The 24,185-nt window shown below is 34.6% G+C and overlaps 1 protein-coding gene across 1 annotated transcript in view; it reads left to right on the forward strand.

The window, feature by feature from the left end:
* The window catches only part of ROBO1 (roundabout guidance receptor 1), a 482,076-nt gene that overhangs the window by 352,164 nt on the left and 105,727 nt on the right, over positions 1-24,185 (forward strand). The window contains exons 4-6 of the mRNA XM_058570690.1: positions 20,146-20,266; positions 20,608-20,746; positions 22,800-22,927. Of these exons, the coding sequence (XP_058426673.1) occupies positions 20,146-20,266; positions 20,608-20,746; positions 22,800-22,927 (388 nt within the window). The remainder of the gene's footprint in view (positions 1-20,145; positions 20,267-20,607; positions 20,747-22,799; positions 22,928-24,185) is intronic.

Raw genomic sequence — 24,185 nt, forward strand, 5'->3', positions numbered from 1 at the left:
TAATCCTGACAACAACCCTGTAAGATAAATACTAAAATTTCACTAATGCAGTGGTTAATTCCAAATTGGCTGAGGGGTCGGGGGGACAATTATGGGGACACCTGGCTTTTGTTCACTGATAATATTTTCTGTAGGGTCCTATAGATTTTGCTACATATATAAGGACTCTCATTACTATCAATACAAATTTCAACTTAGAATGACAGTAACTCTTAGTTTCTACTATGAAATATTGTCTTTAAGTTTGCAAGGGTCTGGAGAGATTAGTTCACACAGTGGAGGTAGTAGTGGTCTTGAAACTAGACTTGGTACATTTGAGAATTAGTCCATATTATATCCAGTAATGAAAATTATAACATAATAAAGATCTATAAAATTTGAAGTTTAGTAGTTTCACAAAAGATGGCACAGCAATGGTCAGGTTTGACCAAAAGTTATACTTCAGATAAACTAAAATTATTTATTCTGGACACTGGAAGTTTTACCTTAAAGGATATTAGAAGAGGGGCCAGCCCAGTGGCTTAGTGGTTAAGTTCGCGTACTCCACTTCGGTGGCCCAGGGTTCACAGATTCGAATCCCGGGTGCGGACTGATGCACTGCTCATCAAGCCATGCTGTGGTGGTGTCCCTATACAGAAATGGAGGAAGGGGGCATAGATGTTAGCTCAGGGCCAATCTTCCTCACAAAAACAAAACCAAACAAAAAGATCTTAGAAGATTATCTAAAGAAGATAAGTAACCATTCACTATTTGGCATTTCGGAAAAAAAGGATTTATAGTAAAAAGGATATTATGAATCAGTGAATGATTCAACTGATGTGCTTTATAGTTAACTGTCCACATTGTGGATTTGCCAGGTTCTAATATCATCAGCTGGACGCATTTCAAAAGTTATTGCTGAAAAATTAAGTAATTATGGGAAATTATATAATGAATGGGAAATTGAGTTAAAGAAAATATGACTGATGTACTGGCTTGGCAATTTGTATAAATACAATAAAATATAGTAAAAGCTAACACAGTAACAATACAGTGTATATAGTGAGATCTGCCTGGACTCAATTCTGAAATTCTAGACTTAGTTTCTTTGTAATAACCTTTGACTGTCATTTATCTTGAATTATTTCATTTTTAGCTTTTAAGCTAAAATTTAGAGATGAATAATACTTGCTTTTTCCATCCTCTTTGTATGTGGCTTTGTGACATAAACATTTTTGACTGACTTGTGTTATTCTTTGAGATAAGCTGTACCTTGAATTTTTTATTCTTTTTCCTTCCTGCTTCAAAATAGCATGCTACGAATATTCTATGTCTTACAGATTTTTTTTAATTTGATTGAAAAAATAATTTGGATGATGAGGAAATAATTTTAAGTTATTTATTTCCATCAAAGCCATAGTCCAACCAGAAACCATTTTATTGTCAGTTTCATCTACTTATCACATAACTGTATTAAGATTTTATTCATTCTTCTTCAAAAAATGTGGAAAAAATTTCACAGCATCAGTGTGTTTTAACACGATGAGCAAGTGTATTTAGTAGCCTTTTCTTACGGCTTTTACTTAGACGGAATGACCAATGATCCTGGTTTGCTAGGGACTGTCCTGGTGTTAGCACTGAAAGTCCCTAATCCTGGGAAAAACCCCTCAGTTCTGGGAAATCTGGAACAGTTGGTCACCCTAAACCTAGAAGGTTTAAAGGAATTGATTTATATATGAATGAGGAATCACATTCATACAAGGAAAGTAAAAAGTAGTAAATAAATAGAAAGGTTTTATCTATATCATTTCTTTCATAAGCAAATTAAGGATTTTAAAATCATTAGTGAAGTTAGGAGAAAAATTTAGTTATACATAAAAAAATTATTTAACACTTCCATTCCCATGCGAAAGAAGTGCAATTGTTAGAATGCAGTAAGCCATCAGTTCTTTTTCTAGTCCTTTTCTGCTTCCTGTGTGTCTTTGTAGGTTTCTTTGATTTCCCCTGTTGGTGTGATATTTTGGTAAAAAGCAGCTGACTCACATCCCATCCAAATCCCCAGTGTCCTCCAGATCCTTCACAAATTTGGCATTCAGCCCTCTCCTTGCCAATTGCTTCCTTCCCCCCCAATTCCCACATGTCCCCTTCCTAAGCCATCTGCTCCCCTCCCTCCCTTCCATGAGTGCTTTCCTCTGGTCTTCCAGTTTCTTTCATTGTTCAGTGTCCGTTGCTTCCCTTTCCCCTCTCCTCCCCGAGAGGAAATCAACATAATTAATGCAGCTGATGTCATAAAGGCCCCTTGTCCCTGAGAAGTTAAATTTGTGTTCCTGCAAAATAAATATATAGTTCTGTTATGTGAAGGTCAAAGGAAACTGGTGCAGTGAACTAGAAAGTTTTTTCTGTCCATCTTATATAAAGAACGATGCACATTATATATTTCATCTCTTTTAAAAAATAAGAATTTTATTCATGATTTAAATCTAAATTAAATCAATGTAAATATAATATGAACCATGGGACTTAAGAAATGAGTTAAAAAGTAAATTTATGTCCTATCCTTCTGTCTTAATTTTCAAATTTGATAATTGAACCACAATGGATTAGTAGAATAAAACATAGTCTTGGGCACTAGAAGATTGCATTATAACTTCAGGTTTCAACACTTATTAAATGGATGACCTCGTGGACATTTGATGTCTATAAATTTCATTTCCATCTGTGAAATGAATTGTCTAGTAATACCTATATTGGTTCATGAAAATACATGTTAAATGTCATTGTAAATGATGACACACTCAACACATATTAGTAATGGGTGTTCTGGTTATTATTGTTGTTAGTATACCTGCCTGAACTCTGGATATATTTAGTCATCAAAAACTTGATGGAAAAGGAAAATCAGGAACTGTTTGTGCCATAGCAATTTTAACTTTTCCGAATAAACAAGAAGACCATATAAATATATATGAAAAGAGATCCAGCATTTATGTCCCATCTAGATTTCCATCTATATCTGATTCTCAACTGTGAGAAAATTTCCAGTTTCTGCAGAATCACCATGGATATGTAGTTTAAGTGAATATTATGAGTAAGTAAAATATTTGGACTACTGACAGTAAGAAACTAATTTGAGTCCTATATACACCTTTATTGTGAAATGCAATAATCACCTGGGGATTTCACAAGAGAATTAAGCCCTAATGCCCTAAGGCATCCACTGTGTGTAATAAATCGACTTTTCTCTGTGTATCTAGAACAGTTCTAAGTGTGTACAGTCCTTAGAGGAATTGAGAAATGCTGTGATTCAGATGAGGTGCACTGGTCTAGAAAAGCTGGTTTATCTTTCCAAGGAATACCTTGAACCTTCCCCAAAACTTATAATTCTATTTAAATAATTACACATATGTTAGGACACTGAAACTAAAAGAAAGAAAGCGAAGCATTTCAGACCTACCTGTGAAGTCCAAGTACTCTTTTGAAAGGATTGTAATGAACAAAGGCATTCTCAGTTCTATCACACAAATTAGTTTCGATGACAATATAATTATAAACATAATTCTGGTGAGCATTTGCTTGTTGCTCTAGCTTTTCATGATTTGTGTGTTAGATGTGCATTTAAAAGCTTGGATACCAAGAGTTTGAAATACTAAATTATGAGAACATTTGAATATGCTATTCCCTCTGCCTGGAATGTTCTGACCCCCTGCCCCCTTTGTCTCACTCACTTATTTTTCAGGTTCCAACTTAAAGGCAAGTTCTTCAGAAGAGCCTTCTGCAAAACCCCACTCTGCACATCCACACTATATTTATCTTCCTGTTGTCTGTTCCTTTTCCTTTTACTGAATATTCTTTAATCTGTTGCAAATCATTGTATATCACTCATCTAATATACATAAAACACATAATTGCCACCTGTATTCCCTGTGTCTGTCTTATGGTAGGAGCTCAATACGTATTTCTTGAGAAAATCTTAAATGAATGAAATATAAGTCAGAATAATGTCTTCCAGCATACCTAATACTGAAAAGTTGCTAATTTGAACGTAGTTGATTTTATTTCCATATCCACTTATATATTTATTTTCTTATTCCCCTATAAAATGGAAAGTGGGTATCATCCATATCATTTCTTTTTTCTAAAGCATGGTTTTTCATTGGCTTAACAGTAGGGGAAGGAAGAAGTATTACACAGGTTAATTATGTGGGTAAATATCTTTCTGTGTGTGACTTGTGGATACTCACAGAATCTTAAAGATAGGGCAGAGTTGAGAGATTGTGGATAAACAAGCCCCTTCATTTTTAAGAAGAAAAGGGAAGCCAGGGGAATTGATTTGCCCTGAGTCACTTAATGGATTTGTGTTGTGAGCCAGACCTCTCACCACTAGACTTCTTCCTGTTCTGATTTTTCCCACGACAAACTAGAACTGATCTAGTCTTCTAAAACAACACTAAAATTTGATTAAGATATGTCCTAACAAAAAATCCACAGGTAAAGTGTCTTACTGGATTTATTTCATACAATTTTGCCACTTGCTTTGTGTCCTAAATTCAATATTTCCTGTCTTGGTACCAATATAGAAAGTATTATTTTCAATATATAGGGATTAACAACTTCCCCTGCTTATTTGTCCATTGGGTACAAACATGGCTTTGTGTCAATTTGATTAATAATTCTGTACACATTTTTGCTTTATCAAGTGTGTTATTAAGAACGTATCTAAATTCATCTTAAATGATTGACTATCTGAGGTTGCCTCAGAATCTCATTCAAAAAATAAAAATAAATTATAGCAATTTAAAGCATGAGTTGAGCTTAACTTATGGTCATCTTGGGAAAGTCTCTTATGTCTGAAGCACCTTTTCAAAACTGTACTAACAACTAGACCTTGGTCAAGTCCTTTAATTATTGAAAATATTAAGATAATAATATCTTCCCTATTTATTAGGATCATTATAAGAATCAAACCAGAGCAATGAGAGTGTTTTGAGGACTATCAATGACAGCCTCATTGTAAGGTGGTATTTTAAGTACCCTGTCTCCTTTCCAGTTCAAGTTCATTCTGCACTGATGTCAATAACTTGGAGAGGTGAGACACCAGAGATTTTCAATTTCAGAGTGAAAAAGAACCCTTTTGAATTAGACATTTAGTGGACAAAAACAAAAAATCAACACTGATAAAACTATAATATATCCTGTTTTGATCAGTTTTTAAGTGTACATGAAATATATGAGTTGTCTTCTGTATGACATATACCTTTAGGGAGCTCTATAATTTATAGTCTGCATGCTGATTTGTCTGGGTCCCTTGAGACACCCAAGGCAATTCCTAATAAAGGAATTCCTAATAAAGTTCTTACAAGTCCATGTCAACTAACTCAAGTATCACAGAGAGGGTGCAAGCATGCTTTGATGCAGAGATAAAATAGCAGAGGCTAAAGATTGCCAGATAAAATATTTTCTAGTTCAACAAATCACTTTTGGTGACTTCCGGAAACAATATACTATAAAACTTTCAAGTTTCCTCTAAGTGGTGTAATGAACTTCCATATGAGTAAAAGTCCTAACATATATGAAAAATCAGAATCATCTTGAACAGTTTTGGTATTGTACAGTGTGGATGGTTGATCCTGTTTTCTGTTGCGTGTTGATTGTCAGTACTCTTTCAAATCTCTTGAGTTGATTCTGGCCTTCTGAATTTTTTTTCCCAAATAGATTTCCTCAAAGACAGTTTTGAATATTTTTCCAAAATCAAGTCCCACCCAAATGTTAGTTTCAGCTAAAGCAATTTAGAAGACAGAGGAGTGCCCAGCAGATCTGCCTGAGCCACTTTCCGTATGGAATTCTGCCAACTCCTGAAATTCACTGGGCCCAGACCTAATGTGGATGTACGCTGCTGGTTAGCATCCACGATTCTTCAGTCAGAGTACATCTTCCAGAAAGTAGAAGGTGTCTCAGAAATTTGAGTAATTAGCTAAAAAAAAAGTTATACCTCATAATTCAAAGTAATTCTCGATACAGTATGTTAATCAGAAGTATTATAAGGCTACAAAATGAACACACATGGTCAGATGACAGAACTCGTAATAGGAATTTCAGATCAGCTTGATATCCTAACATAGAAAGCAGACTTAGAAATGGTGTTTACCCCTTTGTTTTTTCCTTGTAAGACATGCTCACTCAAGTGGCTGTGTTGCTTCGCTTTCCAAAAGCTTTGATATATTTGATCAGGCCATTAAATTTCTCCAAATAGCCAAGGACTAGTGGAATTCTACTACTGTCTGGGAGCACTTTGTCTAATTATAGGTTAAAGTAGTTCGCCAAATTAAAGGTACAGTCTTTTGTGGTTTCAAGGTTGGTGTTCTTACCAGTTTATTTTGATGTTCTATTAATCATCAGTGAAATGTTTCTCTAAAGATAGACTATTAAAATTTATCTTAAAACATTGCTTATAAATCTTACCTGTGATTTGCAGAATATTTAAATGATATCAAAATATTTTTTGGTAAATTCTCTGTTTTTAAAAAGTTGACTTTTCTAATTGCTTGTAATTTTTGTGTTTGCTCATTATGGCCCAGATGTCATTTTGTTTTTCTGTTTACCACAGGCAGGATGAATTGTAATTTAAAAAAAAAGTAGTAGATTCAAAAGTGCCCTCGATTGTACAAGACATTCTTTCCTTAAAACATGGTTCAAAATGCAGAAATCAAAGAAATTATTTTAAGCTTTTAAGTTTTAAATTATTTCTAATCTGAGCACTTTAAAGGGAGTTGGGATTTCCTTTTCATTATTTATAATTGGCTAAAATTGATGTTATCTATTTCTACATCTTGTCCATATTATCACTTTTATTTAAAGATGCCCTCTCAATGAATAATCTCAAATCTTATGCTAAGGCTGATGTCTTCTCTAATCTAATGCTGATTCTGCATGTCTTTTGTTAAAAGGCTAGTTGCTTTAAAAGTACTATTACTCTATTGGTAACGTCTGACCACTTCAATTTTTATCTGCTTAAGCCCAAAGAATATGATAATATGATAAATCGTACACTTGTAAAATAATCTGGTGTGCGTTAACAAAATTACTAACAGATGGCACAGGTTTTCTCTTCTTAAATCTTACAGATCTAGGTGATCTAGAAGCTTTAAAGCCTGATCACACGAGAAATAGGCTCATGTTTGATTCACCTTTAAGAGCAGCATCTTGGGGAAATTTCAAGAGCAGTTGAACTCAATTTGTATAATTCTGGTTGAAAATAATGGAAATTTGTCTCCTTGAGTGGATAAAGTGTAATTTACTAAGGAATCCATTATTTCTTATTTCTTTGCCTTTTAACATTCACGGTGTCACTCTTCTCTCACCTAGATAAATCACATCACCGTATTGCCCCATGCGTCATGCTTATAAAAGATCATGTCCGATTTTCTCATCTTTATTAGGGAAGCTTATAAATATTCCGTTTAAATTTTAAACCTGCTGTAATAATAAGTGCATGTTTATATGGTAAAAGAGGAGCCATTCCTCTGTATAGGAACTAATGTAAGATATTTACCTACCTACATTTCCCCCTCAGAGAACACATGCATATGTGAAGTGTAAACATGTGCAGTTTTTCCTCTGGCAGCTAGATGGATTAATGGCAATTAGGTTGGATATCCAGATCAGTCAGGCTTAAATATGGAGTGTGATGGAAGGAGGGCCATCAATCTAACACACTCAGGGAGGTCCACCAATAGCACCAATTTCTTTGTCTAGCCAGTGGGTCTCGGGATCTTTGCATTTACAAGACATTGCTAATTTGTAGTTTATGCTGTGGGAAGCAAAGAAAATATGAGCTCTTGTTTTGTGTCCAAAAGAAAGCACTCTATGTAAGCTTTACTTTGGATCTGTGTAGAATAAACTCCAATCCACTTACTAAATGATCTGAAGCAAGTTTCTGATATTCTCTGAGCATTAGTTTTCTCATCCCAAAATAGGAAAATATACCTCCCCTGTAAGACTATTGTAAAAATGAAAGATGATGCAGGCAACAAGGTCACGTGTACTGCACATGTTGGTACATCATGGTTCTCATTAATTACAACAATAATAGTCAGGATTGTTATTTAAATACATTAGTACATTTATGATATTTACCACATATTCACTGATGTATTTTTTTGTGTGTTTGTGGAGAAAATTGTCAAAGGTAATTTACACATAGGGCATAATTTTTTTCAGGTGTTAGGTTTTTGCAATTGTTGGAGTCCTTTAAAACTTCTAGTGAAACATCAGTGAATTAATTTATTCATTACTTTGATATGAAGTTGTCAGAATTTGAATTTGTCTTCTACAAGGCAATGTAAAATAGTGTACTTCTAATATAAATTCTAAAATAGCAAGCCTTTTTCTGAAGAGATGATGACTGAAATCAAAGGATTCTACATATCTAATTTCTCAGATCTTGAAAAAAGTGATAGTATGCCTTCTATGTAGGTGGTGTGCTAGATACTAGAAATATGACAAGCTCCTTGCCATCGTAGAACTTATATTCTATGCAGAAGAGAGGCAAGCAACATAAGATCAAGTTTTTTTGTTTTTGTTCTTTTGCTGAGGAAGTCACCCTGAGCTAACATCTGTTGCTAATCCTCCTCTTTCTGCTTGAGGAAGATTCACCCTGAGCTAACATCTGTGCCGATCTTTCTCTATTTTGTGTGTAGGTTGGCACCACAGCATGGCCGCTGACGAGTGGTGTAGGTCCACACCCGGGAACTGAACCCCGGGCTGCCGAAGCAGAGTGTGCTGAACTTAACCACTAGGCCGTGGGGTCGGCCCTTGTTTTGTTTTGTTTTTATTGACTTTATCTTGCTCCTTAATCTTCCCACTGATTGACATCACTTCCACCAGATCCTTTCTCACCACTTAATAGTGGAACCTCCTACTTAGGTTTGTATGGAAGTCACCTAGGATTCACGAAATTCTGAATTTCAACTCAAGGTTCAAACAATATAACGTATAGACTGAGGGTTAGGGGCAATTCAAAACATTGAGATCCCTAACACCATTCATACTTTTGTCTTAGCCAGGGAACTGAAGCATTTATAACTGAGAAAGACTGTCCTAAACAAATGCAACTCCAAACAATTTTTGAAATATCCTTCAGGTAGATCATTTTCTATTTTATTTTGTTTTCACAGATAACTATAGAAATGTAAAGGAGCAGGATGCATTTATTTTTATTTCTTATTTGTCCACAAGTTAATCATTAGTTTTCAGGAAATACAATAGTGACAAGAGCATGTTGATAATTCTAAAGCTTAATGTAACCCACCAAAAATAGTTCCTTCAAGTTCTAGGTCAAACTTTTCTTCCCAAGATTTTATTCTCTTCCTCACATGTGTAAATTGCCCTACTTGCATTCTCTTAGGAAGTATGTAGATACATTTTCATTCATTTTAATATGTGCAGTGGTGAGGGAGAGGGGGGTTATTATCTCTATCTTATCGTGTTCACCTTCTGAAATGAGGCATACATTTGCCAAATTACTGAGCCAAATTCTGGGATAGTCTTGTGATCAATAAACGAAAGTGAAGCAAATGCCCATATAGATATTGAATCTCTGACCCTGGTCTGATGAGCCCTGACTTCTGATTAATCAATTAAGCTTGTCACTTGCAAGTCTCTTCTTGCTCTCCTTTGACTCCTTAGGATTAAAATACCACAGAATGGGAATAAGTGTTTACGTCGATTTGTAGCTACTTTAGGGATGTTCATACTTGTATAGAATCTTAATAAATAGTATTAAATGCTTTTATTGCTTTTTTTATTTTTGCAAGTTACAAATGTTTCCATAAATTAAGTCCCTTTACTTAATTTCCTTACTTAATTTCCATAAAATTCTGAATTTCTTAATCCAAGATTCCCTTTCATATTTAACCTTGATTTGACTTTGTCTGCTGTGGTTATATGTCTTCTTCAGAATATAAGTGAATTTAAATTTCAACAATAAAAATTGATACACAGTCGCTGAAAGAGGCATTATCTTAGCAAGGCATTCGGTGGTGAGGGAAATTCTCACACTGGACCAAAACTGTAGAGAAGAACTAAGCATAACAACCCTTGGAAATAAAGAGGGATTTACCGTTTGAAAAGTATTTTCAGCTGGTGCACTTATGACTCGAAAGAGCCAAGTGTTTGAAAATGAACTTTTCTCCCCTCAAATGCTATGAGCATTTGTCATCTTTGCTTCTAGAGTATAGTCATAATTCCTCCATAGATTTTTATTTCAGGCTGTCCCAACAGTGAATGCATGTAAATTCAGAATTATGGCCAGATGGTAGGACGAGGTGATAAAAAGCAAACGTGGTTTTGTAGGAAAGTGAAAATTGCTCATAAGACTTTGTTTTTACCTTTAAAACAGCAGGACATTGTTTCATGAGACCTATGAAGGAACTAATACATTAACTTTAATAGCTATGAGCTAAATTAATTTTTCGTATGTATGCAGAATACTACCACGTAATACCTAGAATTTTTAAAGAGGTAAAAATCAATCAACTTTGTTACTTTTAGGAGATAGCTAGCAAAGGCTATTTTCTTCCAAAACCACGCTTTATATTGCCTCCTTTTTATAGGATTCACTTTTGGGTTCTGATCTTAATGACTTAGGAACCAGACACCTAGGGAATCAGCTAAAAGCCTTCACTGTTTCATCTGCTGTCTGTTTCACCAGCCCTCAGCAGTTGTCTGCCCCTGGTTTGGAAAACAATAAATTAGAGGGGGCTTTCTCTGTTGATTGCTTTAGGTTTTATAACTCTGACTGGCCCAAGAAAATGGGTGTTCAAGAGAAAATGCCAAACCCAAGTCTTCCTGTTGACTTCGAGCCACATTTAAGCAAGCAAAATAGGTGTGTTTTAAGGAGACTGTGTTTCTTCTTTCTATTACTCCTTGTTAAAATTAGGATTCATGAAAAGGCCCTCTGGTGATATAAACTAGATAGATAGAAAGGTAATAATTTATACTTTCACTAGGAAAATCATCCTTTCCCTTTACCTTAACTATGTCTCACTGCAGGGTGGTTTCCACTTGCCTGCAATTAACAATACAGCTCTTCTGATGTCATCTATAATCAAATTATCACAGGTGCACTTCTGCAGCAGCAGCCAGCCAACTACCAATTTATAGATTGCTATGAGGAAGAAATGAGAAGTTTCGTAGGAGCAATGGAAATAACAGAGAAATGCAGCTGCCATAGTCCTTGGCAGCAATTCTCCCAGGCCTGTCTTCTCAGCTGGCAGCTCACCAAGCTGTGTGGAGAGCCACGTGTTCCCACTGGGATAATTGCTTTTTCTGCATGAGTCTCTTGTTGCTTCTCTCTGATGATCGAGTGTGTTTAAACTCCTGGCTGAAATCATGTTGGTTTTTAAATGGTATTGTATAGTGTACCAGCAAACAAATGAAATCGGATCATGTTCTCTCATATGCATGTAGCCCAGGCAAATATGGGACGCCAGTGGAGAGATCCTAATTGCCTATTTTTCCTCTCAATTCCACTCCTAAGAGAATAGTTGAACCACCACCAAGTTATGGTTTTCTCTTTAAAATGCTGCCCCTTTTAATGTAACCAAGAAAAATGTAGAATGGTCCTTTGCTTTCAATTTGTCGTTTTCATATTTTCTTTACGAGTATGTACTCATTGTATATAGTGTATACATACTATATACTTATATATTTATATAAGATTTTTGTGCATCCCGTGAACATTGTTTACACTTTAGGTGGGCTGTCAAAGAGGAAATGGGCTTTGCATAAGAGTGGACGGGTAAATGGCTTGGTAACATCCAGGTGAAAACTTTTTACAATGTGATTGAAATCTGAATTAATTAATTTTTTAATAATCTATAGTAAGAAAAATATTGTAAATATTACTATATAATCTAGTTTTCTTAGTTTAACTCGTCTCTGGGGTACAGCCTCTCTCATTTTGTATCACAAGTCTGTGCTGAACTGGTCATGGGTACAGGACAGTTTTACCTAAGAGCCTTTGGAGGAAACCAGATCATATCTAATCAAGAGACACGAGTGGGTAATATTTAAAACAATGCATCTCTTCTTCCTTCTCCTCCTCTCTCTCTCTCTCTTTTTAAGGTGTCTGTGAACTAGAGTGAAAAAGGAATAGGGAGAGATGAAAATTTTTCGGAAAATGAGAGAGAGTAGCCTTTATGCAAAGTAGAAAGAGTAAATAAGCTTTGCTAGCCAGGAAGAAGAACTGTGATTTGGCTGACCCTGGTTTATTGTTTATATGTTTATCTAATTTAAAACTTATGTTTGAGGCTTAAATATGAAATCATGTTGTCATAGATACATGATATTTTAAAAAACATTATTTTTGTGTGACAAGATTAGTACAAATAAATAGAATAATAATTTCTTGAAATATGTTCTTAAGAAAAGTGTTGATGGTGACTAGAGTAGTGGATATAAATTGTTTTATGTCAGTGATTTTTGGTAGTGGAAATTTATCAAAAATTTGAATTTTTCTCTGATTACTAACTACATTAAAATTTAGATTCCAAAGAGTGAAACGGCAACAAAATTATTAATGTGTTTATTCAGAAATATAAAGTACCTACATATGATATTCAACCATAATTAATAAAAACATGAAATTATTTAGTTGTAGACGTGGCTTTTCTATTAACGGTTCATATTGAACTACTTAACTGAGGGTGTAAGAAATATTGCCAAATAAAAACTACTGTAATTTCTTTGATATTGTGTAAGATCTGAATTATATGAATTATCTTTTACTTGATTATAATATTTTTAGATGGCTATGAGACATGTATTTTATCCAATCCTTTTTCTATCATTTGTACAGTATAATTACACTACCATGAGTGTTTTTGCTTAATTTAGAATGTAATAAAGCATGATTGTTTTTGAAAGATACTCTAGTATATGTTAGAAGCTATGGATCCTTTAATCTGAATTGTTTACACTAAAGGTTGATACTACTTTTGTAGCCAAACTGGAAAGTACTGGGGTGTTATTCCCCTTCTTCCTTGTCTCTGCTCCCTGCTCAAACAAGATATCTTTTTTTTTGGTTTATTTTTGTTGTTGTGGAATTAATGCTAAATTTTAAAGAAATAAAAGCTGTTATTGTGACTCTTCTCTACATGTCTCTGTTGAAAGGTATCCTTAGGGACCATCCAAAACTGCCCTGCAGTTTATTTCACCAAGAAGGATGTCTGGGGGCTATGTCTGGCCATCTGGGGTACCTGCATCTCATTGTCATTAAGAAGTCTTAAACCCATGCAAAGTACTTTGCTAGTTCACAACAGCTTGCTGTCTGTTCTGTAGGTCAAAGATCCAGGCAGAATTGACAGTATTGCTATGAAGAGATATTCTGCCCAGACTTAGTAGTGAGTTGTTTAAGGATGATACACTAGACTATAACTTGAAACCTCTCATCGCATTTACTTTGCAAAATAGCGTGAGAACAGTGATGAAGAATCAAGTTTTTCAGAAAAAATAATTTCTAATCCCAGGTGCTTTAAAAATTTCACCCTTCATGTTAATCCTGCTTAGCAAACAATTACTAATGTAAATGAATATTTCCAAGCCTTTAATCTTTAGGAAATTGTAAAAATTAAGTACTGCACAGTTTCTCCTTGGTATGATGACAGATATGTGTGTGTCATATATATATTATGAAAACATATTTCTCCTTTAGCATTCTAAATCAGTATTCTTTTAATCCATTGTTATGATATATTTTAAAAATAGTGTTTCTAGTAAGGAACACAGATTTTAAATGCAAAATCTATTAAAGGAAATGAAATAAATTATATGACAGTTGGATGGTTAGCAATTTGAAATCATCTTTGAAGCCCTTAATATAATTAGTGGTTTCGTTTTTGGTCTGCTGAATTCAAGTCACATTAGGTTAATGTAATTAAAAGCAGAAGAGATTTTGTGTAGCCAAACTAGTTAATTAGCCCCAGTTGGTTTAGTATGTTAACCTAGAGGTGTATGGATAACATTGTGGGGGTGATGCCTGAAAAAAAAATTCCGGTGTAACAGATACTGCAAATCATCTGACTTGCTTTAGGGTAGAAAATGAAGACATACCAAGGAGTTCATTTTAAGTTCATCTTTATTTCTGATTTTAAGCACTGATTGCAGAGTAAGCTGTATATACTCTGTAGACCTAACCAGACAAAAAGCTTCCTTAATTTACTTTTTTAAAGAAAGCATGCTTCCTTGTGTGCAAAGATAATAAGTTTCTCTTCTTGTATTCTGGAAATAAGAATTCTGATTGTAGTTTTTTCATGCTTACCAGAAATATAAAATGATTCTCTTCACTTTCGGTTAAAAAGCTACATCTTAAACCTAATTTTTCTATATTATCTTGTTACTCAGTAAACAATTCAGTAAAGGAGTTGAAAGCATTCTAGAAAAAGATTTTCAACTGCTTCAGAGGAGTCTTTAAGTACTAGGAGAGAAGACTATATAGCCCTAAGGAAAATAATCATTTCTAGTTTCTTAAAGGGAAAATGTTAGTATATAAGAATCCTGTATATCAAACACATGGAGGTGTTCCGTACCGTAATGTCTCTAAAACATTTTTTTAAAAATCTGAGACTGTTCTGAAGAAAAATACAAAATGTCAAGATATTTGAAACTTTAAAATTCTTTACCACCTTCTCCTTTCTCCTCCTCTGTCTCCTTCCCCAAAAAGAGCAAGGCCACTGGGACCTTTTTCTGTTTTATTTTCATCAAGTATGTAGATGGCCGAGGCCCCCCTTTGAGCACTGTCTAGAGCTTATGGAAATGTGGGCTTCTAATGTGGTTACCACTGTGGGCTGGGAAGGTGTATGGTAATGAGAAAGTGGGACCTCTGCCTGGGGTTCTTGACGTAGGCTAGATGCCAGCATAATTGTCCACAAGCTTAACACGTTTTGCTTCTCCAGGACCCGGATTATGTTAATTGAAGTAGTGCGGCTGCAGTGCAGTGTTTAACATTGTGTCTGTTCATTATACAAACTTGTTTTTGATAGGTTTACAGTTTGGCTGTCAGATCCAGATGCAGGAAGAGACCTGCCAAGAAATATTTCTTAGCATGTTTTAAATAGTACTATTTTCACATTTATAGTGTTTTGTATGTGTTAGACATATTTTTCCTTTCTATCTAGAGAGAGGGAATGTCAATTTTTGGTTTACAAAGGGACACTGAGATTTAGAATGTATAAAATCCCCCTTTACAATCAGTGTTTCTATATGACTCAACATAAAATGGTGCTTGTTAATAGTGGGTACTGCTTGAAAGTTGGTATATTTGATCAGGGTTATAGGACTATGTTTTTTCTGTTCTTTTGTTTGTTGAAAACAACAGGCCACCGTGTAGTCCACATTTGTGACCAAAGAGAATAGAATTATGGCTTTTGGTTAGCTCTATTTCAATTCAGCCATTAACATAATGCCAAAATGAATTTTAATGTATAGAAAGTGAAGACCACCATCTTTATCCATTATTTATTTTCTTTTTGTATTTCTTCATTTGCTGTACTTTTTGTTTCTTCCCTCACTTTAGTCTATTTCTGTCTCTATCATCTATGAGGAAATAAGTTCCTCCCAGGTTTGGTGAGGCTTGTTTAGTCTTCTGTTTAAATTGTAATGTCTACTTGGGGATCCTAACTATTATTGCCGGTGAGTATAGAATGGAATGTGGTATTTTAGAATGAAAGTATCTTACTGATGGGGTGGAAGTTGTGTGGGGTATTTATACCAATCTGAGAAGTCTCAACAATGATTTCCCAAATAGACTATTAATATTAGCCCCATTTTAGAGATGAAAAACAGAGGAGTTAATACCTTGCCTAAAGTCACACGTATTTACTAAGAGAAAGTCTGACTCCAAGGCCCATGCTCACTTTGATTTCCTATGTGGGTGTGTCTACTTTTGACCAATTTGAAAGATTATCTGAGATTTTGAAATTTTTTTTTTTGTTATTTTTGTATATATTTTGATTCTGAGCTTGCTTCCAACCTAGGTAATGTTGGTAAAGAATATCTTGAGTGGAAAAACAAAAAAGCGATTTAGTTGACTTCATTTGGCCATTGATGATATGTATGCTATTGCCACAAGAAAAAAATACATTTTTCTCATTAAAAATGTTTTGTAAGTAAGTTTAATATTTTTATTTTCAGGCCTCAGTTATTTTAATTTTTGTTTTTATTGATACAGAAATTGTGTATAAATGAACAGCTGTGATAAATGTATGCTTTTAGTCATATTAAGATACTAATGAAAAAAGCTTTTCAAGATACCTGATTCATTGAGAAAATATTTTGTAGAATGCTTGATGGGTTACTTTTAATTTGAACAGCAGATATGATTTAGAAATAAATCTGAAAAATAATTTTTGATGAGACATGAACAATTTTTCTATTTATAGTTAGTGCCAAAACGTAACTATGTGTTCCCAAAGCATAGATCTCCTGGTAGATTGAGTCAGAAAATTTTTCCAAGATTGCGTCAAGTATAATATATAGTTGGGACTATAGTAATAAGATACATACAACACGCTCTTTAGGACTTTATAGCTCTCTTTGAATAGTTCACCTCAGTTATTGTTTCCTCCCATTCATCTCAACATTGGAATTTTTCCATGTCTGAGAATCTCCTGGCAGTCCCCTCATAACTCTTGTTAACTAAATTCCCCTTCTTCTCCATTTATTTGCGTTCTTTCAAAATATAATAGCATTTGGCTGTAATATATAATGTTAATTGGTGCCCCACACATGCATAAACAGGTTGATTTAAAACTCTACATTCCCACGTATTTAAGATTTGTAAAGGTAAATTAGTGTTATATTATACTGAAGCTGTAAAAATATATCTGAACTATTGAAAATTATATTTTATCATTTTCTGATTCATTTTTATGCATATTTGAATATATTTTGAAATTATGTTTAAAGCCTTATATTTTATTGTAGATATAATTCATTGACAACTTTTAGAACAAAAAGAGTATATAAAGCATTTGTTTACTTCCTCTTATTTTGCTCTTTTATTTATTAATGTGCAATTTCTTCAGAAATGAACTGACCACCTAAATATGTAAGGACATGGAAGGTTAGATTCTGAGGTAGGAGGAGGCTCAACGTCTTGTCCAAAGTTAGAGAACCAATAAAGGAGCGTCGAGGGCCACGTACCAGATCACTTAGCTTCCATATCAGGAATAGAATTTGTCACCTTCCTTGTTGCTGAAATGATTTTGTTTCCTCAAGATTTTGAGAATGTTGATATGAGTGTTTCAAAATAAGTATGTGGCGAAAGGTTACAGCGGATCTTCTTAGAAGGATCTTGATATCATGATACTCAAATTTTCTGAACCTCAAAAACTCAAGTTTATTAACTCAAGTTTACTAAACCACAATTATGATAATAGAGCTGTGGGCTGTGCATTTCTTGTCATTTGTATGTCTTGTATAGCCAGACACGTATCTTGCCTAAAATCTTAGCCCTGTTCCAACTTGCTATATGACATTGGGCAAGTCACTTTCCTTCTACACAAATTTTACTGTTTACTGGGCATTGTGACAGGTCCTGGGGCTGTAAAGAGGAATTAGATATGCTTCTGAGCCTCAGACTTCACACTCAGGGAGGAAATCCGACCTGTGAAAACATAATTAAATCATATTGTGATGATGGGCACAGTGGAGGTATGTGGGAGGAGAGATTATACTTTTCTGAGCTGCTGGTCCCTTAAGTGGAAAATGAAGCTATTATAACACTTCCCTTAACAGTTTCACAGCAGGATTATGCTAAAGACCAAAATTTAAATGATATATTCACACAAAAGCAACTTTATAACACATAAAATAGTTAGCACTATGAACCAACAGCCTTATGGTTGGGTATACATTTGATTTAAGAAGCCCACTTTGAGACCTTCTAAGGAGATAATTGCACATGTAGAAAAGATATATGCAAAAGGATGCTGATTTCAGTGCTGTTTATAAGAGAGAAAAATGAAATACCTTAAACATCTATCAATAGAGGAATAATCTGGTAAATATTGTGTCAATCCATATTTTACAATAGAATACTAATTTTACTTATTTATTTATTTATTTGTTTATTTGATGAAGATTGGCCCTGAGCTAACATCTGTTGCCAGTCTTCCTCTTTTTCTTTTTTCTCCCCAAAGCCCCAGTACATAGTTGTATATCCTAGTTGTAGGTCCTTCTAGTTCTTCTGTGTGGGATGCCGCCTCAGTATGGTTTGATGAGTGGTGAGCAGGTCTGTGCCCAGGATCCGAACCGGTGACCCCAGGGCTGCCAAAGCAGAGTGCGTGAACCCAACCTGTATGCCTCCAGGCCAGCCCCCAGAATACTATTTTTAATGGAATACTACGTAGTCATTGAAATTGAGGCTGAGAGTCTATATACAATGTTTTCAACATTTAAAATGTAAAAACGTCCTCAACATGTTATTTAATTGAAAATGCCGCTTACAGAGCATATGTCACATGATTCTACTTTAGTAAATGTGTGTGTGTGTATGTGTATATTTTATATGTATCTTATCTACATCTGTATACCTATATGTATACTGAGAGAGAGAGAGAGTGTGCCAAAGGAAGAATGCTCACAAAGTATTGATAGTAATTAACTTTTGGAAGATTTTTTTTCGTGTGATATTTATTTCTTCTTTTTTTTCTGTTTGAAAATTTAGGTAAGTATATATGAAAACAATAAAACTATTATTACTATATCTTGTAACTGCTATAAATATTTATAGAAATGCTTCATTGAATAAAAGACTAGATTTTGTCTGTGAAAGCAGTTTGCATTCATCAAAAATCTTTTGAGTGACTATGCAGGCATTATTCTAGACATGAGGGATCAAGTCATGTCCCATGTATAGAAAAGTCCCTGGATGGTTTTTATAATGGTTCCTAGAGAATCATGATCATTTTTTTAATAAAATGACTGAAAAAAATATCAACTTCTAAAGCCACAGATATTAAAACTGCTTTGTTAATATTTGATTTGTCCTAATAAATAAAGACTTGGTTGCAGTATCTAGTTTGTGTGGATTAAAATAAAGCAATTTAGGCATTCCAAAACAGTATGACCCACCTTTATAAAGTAGTAGTTTCAATAAACTCCCAGTGTATGATGAAAAGAAAATTCTGTTGGAATGACCTCTTCCTTCCTTCCTTCTTTGCTTTTTTTCCTTTCCTCCTTTGTTTAATTAGTATACTGTACAGAATAACTGAGGGTCAAAACTTCCATGATTACCATTCTGGAAGTTATCCTTGACATAACCTGTCTAAGGTTCGGAACATTATAGATATTTATGGGTAATTGAACTCAACTTCCCACCAAAAGCATATTAAATTAAGTAAAGATAGTTCAATTTTCGCATCCCAATCTTAATTCATGGTTAGCCTACTTATTGTAATGGAAGTCTGCTTACATTTGTAATTAATTCTTCCTCAAATAATTAAATGTTCAAGAGTGTACCCGGATGACTTTCCAGATGATGTATTAGGATCTGTTCAGTCTCTGCCTCCTAAGTCCCCAAGAAACTACTTGAGTGGCAACAACACCTATGTTTTTTAGGACATGTCAGGTTCTGCAATGTTTTTAATCTTTAAAGACATATTCCTTTAAAGCAACTTTGGCAAATTAAATAATTAGAGACATTTTTATTTCCACATTTTATAATACTAGAATATGTTTCTTTGAAATCACTTATAGTTAATATGTATTTACATATTAATTATAGTCATTTGGTATTAAGAATTTCCTTTTTCTTTTTTCCACTTGCTAACCAAATTATTCATGCAATTTTTTGGTTTTCATTTAACTAAATAATATGAATGAACTTGGCTGGCTTGGAAACACAAATTTCTAGTTATACAGAATATAATAACTTTACAAGAAATGTTGGTAAGTAAAAACATTTCGTTTCTCTTATATTGTACCTTTGGAATAAATTCTGTTTAAATGTATTACCTATATATGTAACAAATACTATACATCAGCCTTTTGACATAATTATGCTTTGTTTGTATGCTTACAAGGTAGACTTCACTTATGAAGACCTCTGTCATGTAAACATCACTTACACGCAATTTTAATAGTATTCATGTGAAACTTTTTTTTAAGATACGAGGAGGAAAGCTCATGATTACTTACACCCGCAAAAGTGATGCTGGCAAATATGTTTGTGTTGGTACCAACATGGTTGGGGAACGTGAGAGTGAGGTAGCAGAGCTGACTGTTTTAGGTAAGTGCAATTTTATCTACTGTGCTCACTGTTAAACATATCTCTTACTATAATTTAGTATCTTTACACAAGGGAGGAAGAAATGACCTTTTCTGGAAGGTAAAGCAATATTTTTGAGGGTGAGAAGAGGAAAGAAGGAATCAGTATAGCAACCTGAGATAAAGTAGCTAAGATACAGGGGGAAAACCAAACCTAGGGAGGAGTTTCTAGAAGCAGGGAACTATGTGGAATAATTTTCTAAATAATATTTTAAATTACAGATATGTTATTGCTGAACATCTAAAATGGTTTTTAGGTTGTTCGTCTTTATTTTTTCTTGAGATGCCTTTTTCTAATTTTAGAGAGACCATCGTTTGTGAAGAGACCCAGTAACTTGGCAGTAACTGTCGATGACAGTGCGGAATTCAAATGTGAGGCCCGAGGTGACCCTGTGCCAACGGTACGATGGAGGAAAGATGACGGAGAACTGCCCAAATCCAGGTATAGATCAGAATTTAATAATGGATTCATCCACTCAGAATTTGTACGGTTCTCATCAGACAATTGTTCACATACCTGCCGTTAGAATAGTCTACTGCAGACTCCTTGATCTGGGGCCAGACACGATAGAGATAATTAGAATCAGGAGGTTGCCATGCTTTCTCTGAGGGCTTCAGATAAGAACTATACATTCCTGACCCAGGGAACCCTTGTAAAATGTGATATTCCTTAAACAAGTTTCTCTTCTGTTCAACCAGACCAGAGTTAATACCAATTTCTTCTATGGGAGTAGGCGGGGAAGGGAAAGGAGATATAGCATTAAAGATATAACTATGAAGCAAATTAAAAAGCAAGCCTCCTTTTCCTTAGTTACAACATCACCAGGGAATGGTAGAAGAGGTCAGAGTTTCTTGATATCTGTCAAGTCCTTAAGTTGGCTAGGAGCAGAGATACACTTGTAGCCTTAGGGAATGAGACAATGAAATGAGGCTTTCTTCAGGCTGTCTTCTCTAGTGTGTCCATTCATTCAGCAAACGTATGTTGAGCCCTTGCTAGGTTTTGGGATTACAGCAGTGGCTTAGACATAGTTTCTGCTCTCAAGGAGCTCACAAAAAAAGACATGTATGGAATACATATATGGAATACAGAATAATGTAGCAAACCCTTTTGTCACAGAAAGGTAGACCTGTGGGAGCAGGAAATCAAGAGAGAATTCTCAAAGGAAAGTGATATGTAAGCAATGAATTGAAAAATATGTATCATTTTGATAAGCAAGAGAGAGGAGAATAGTTTTCCAGGAAAAGAGACATCACAACATAGACACAAATCTGAGAAAAAACATCCCGTCTTTTCAGTGGTAGAAAGTTTAGCATGGCTGGCACATAGGGCATGTGGCAAGAAGTTATGGGCTATCAGGTCGAAGATACTGAGACCAAATTATCAAGGGCCTTGTATAGTTGACTGAGGAATTTTGGATCATATTACATGCACACTGATGAACCAAGAGGGATTACTATAAACAGGGTTACTTTTTAGAGAAAATAATTCTTTTAGCATGATAGATATTACATTAATGTGGGGAGAGGCTAGTGGCAGGGTCACCATTGTTGTTGTCCAGATAAGAGATGTGAATTGCCTGACCTGGGAGGTGAGATGGTGATAGGGGTCCACAGTGGAGAGAAATTTCTGAGACTAAATTGATGAATTGGGTGATTTGTTAGATATAGGGGGCTGGTGAAGGAAGATAGGTAGATTGTGTTAGGAGAAGGAGTTGGTTTACGTGATAAGGTCAGAAAAGAAAGTTTTATTTAACATATTAAATATTAGGTGCGTGTAGGATATGATGTCTAACTCTTAGTCAGTTGGGATTATAAATTTGGAGCTTAGATGAAATAGGGGTTGGAAATGTTTGTGTGGTCGATCAATATATAAACTGTAGTAGATAACATAACGCAGGGATATTATGTAGAGTAACAGGAGGATTAAAGTGAAACTTCAAGGGAACCCAACGTTTAACGGGAGGGCAGATGAGGCAAGGCAAGTGAACTCTAGAATGAGACCATTTGGTTCAAATATCAACTCTGCCACTTAATTAGCTGAGGACCATAGCCAGGCTACTTTATCTTCCTATGCCTCAGTTTCCTCATCTGCAAAATGGAGATAAACATATTACTTACTTTATACAATTGTTATAAAAATTTTAAAAGATAAAACCTACAAAACACTTCAAGTCTGGTGTATAATAAGAATTTATTTAATGGTCACTATCTTTTAATTTTAGTATGAGCACAGTAGCTTGAGGAAATAAATGAATAAGTGTCAACTTTGCCCCAAAATATCCTTTCAGAAAGTAGTTTAATATTTTAGCCCACATAAATCTAAAAATAAGCTCTTTTCCGTCTGCGTGCTTACTTAGAGGACTTCCGCATTTTAGTTTAAATTTTCTGAAGAGAGTGTTGCATGTGATTTGATGCCTAGATGTGTCATATTTGTAATGACGTGATCTTTCAAGTAGAAAGTCACTTAATTGTGCTTTCTTTTGTTATATCACTAGATATGAAATCAGAGATGATCATACCTTGAAAATTCGGAAGGTGACGGCTGGTGACATGGGATCATACACTTGTGTTGCAGAAAATATGGTTGGAAAAGCTGAAGCATCAGCTACTCTGACCGTCCAAGGTAGGGTTTGTGGTTGTTTTATCATATGAAGCATAAGGTTGATATTTGAAGAACATATTGTATATTAGGGAAGTGTGTATTAAATGTAGACTTAAATGGTGCTATAAATATTTTATTTCAAACATATTTAAAGGAAATTATTGTTTTGCGTATGGGAGCTCTATAAGTGTTTGTTACAGGAAATGGTATTAAGTTTTCAGAATTCTAGAGAGTTCTGTCTTGGTCAAGTAGAGGAGCAGAATGTGCTTTAATCTCTGGGTCTTCAAACATAGAGCCCTTCTAATCTTTTAATTACATGACACCTATTGTCAAGAAAGCTTTGTCTTTAAATGGAAACAAATCTACCATTTCTTCAGATCATGCTCTTTCAAGGGTCTGTATAATTCAGGACACAAAAATGAGAAGATTCTACTCCCCTCTAGAATGTAAGATCCATCCATAAAGTAGGGACTTTTGCAGTCTATTTCTGTGCACACAATGCCTGTGACATGGCAGACACTCAATAAATACTTGTTGAATGAATGAATTGCTTTTGCACTTTGCTAATTTTGATCAAGATTTATTATTTGGTGTTATATGAGCCAAAGTGGATGCCATATTCTATAGCACAAGTTTACGAATGTCAAAGTTACATCTTAAACTGATATGCAGAAATGGTTCTGTCACCTTCTTTGTATCCATAATCCAGATGTTTTTCATTCTCTTAATCCCTTTTCTCCTTTCTCCATGATGTCATATTAATTATTTCTTGCTACGTCTCATCTGAGTACTTTCTCTCATTTTTTTTCCTTTTTTAGGAACAAATGATTTATTGTGGAATTTAAGAGACAATGACCTTTAAAAAACATTTTGATGGTGAAAAAAATTCCCTATTTTGACAGGTATATATAGTAAACAGGGATTTTGGCCATAAACCACTTAGCTTGTTTCTGAGTCTGACATTAGCAACACTTGGTGCTGTCATCTTTTCTGTACACTGTGTCCGCTAAGGCCATTATGAAGAAAAAGGTGTCTTTTGAGAGAGTGCTTCTACTGTGGGCTTTCTACAAAAGAGCCTTGTGGGCTTTTTACAGCAGAAAAAAAGAATACAGAATATTTCCTTCCTATCTCTAACGCCATTATGTTCCACTTTGGGGTTTTTAGTTCAACCTCATAAAAACAAAAGAAAAAAAAAAAGAAAAGATCAAGAACAAACATTGAATTTCTAAGGTCTACACTACTTCTCTTTAATCTAAGTTAGACATGAACTCTGTAAGTC

This window comes from Diceros bicornis, chromosome 27 (assembly GCF_020826845.1).
Source record: "Diceros bicornis minor isolate mBicDic1 chromosome 27, mDicBic1.mat.cur, whole genome shotgun sequence".
In the NCBI taxonomy this organism is placed as follows: domain Eukaryota; kingdom Metazoa; phylum Chordata; class Mammalia; order Perissodactyla; family Rhinocerotidae; genus Diceros; species Diceros bicornis.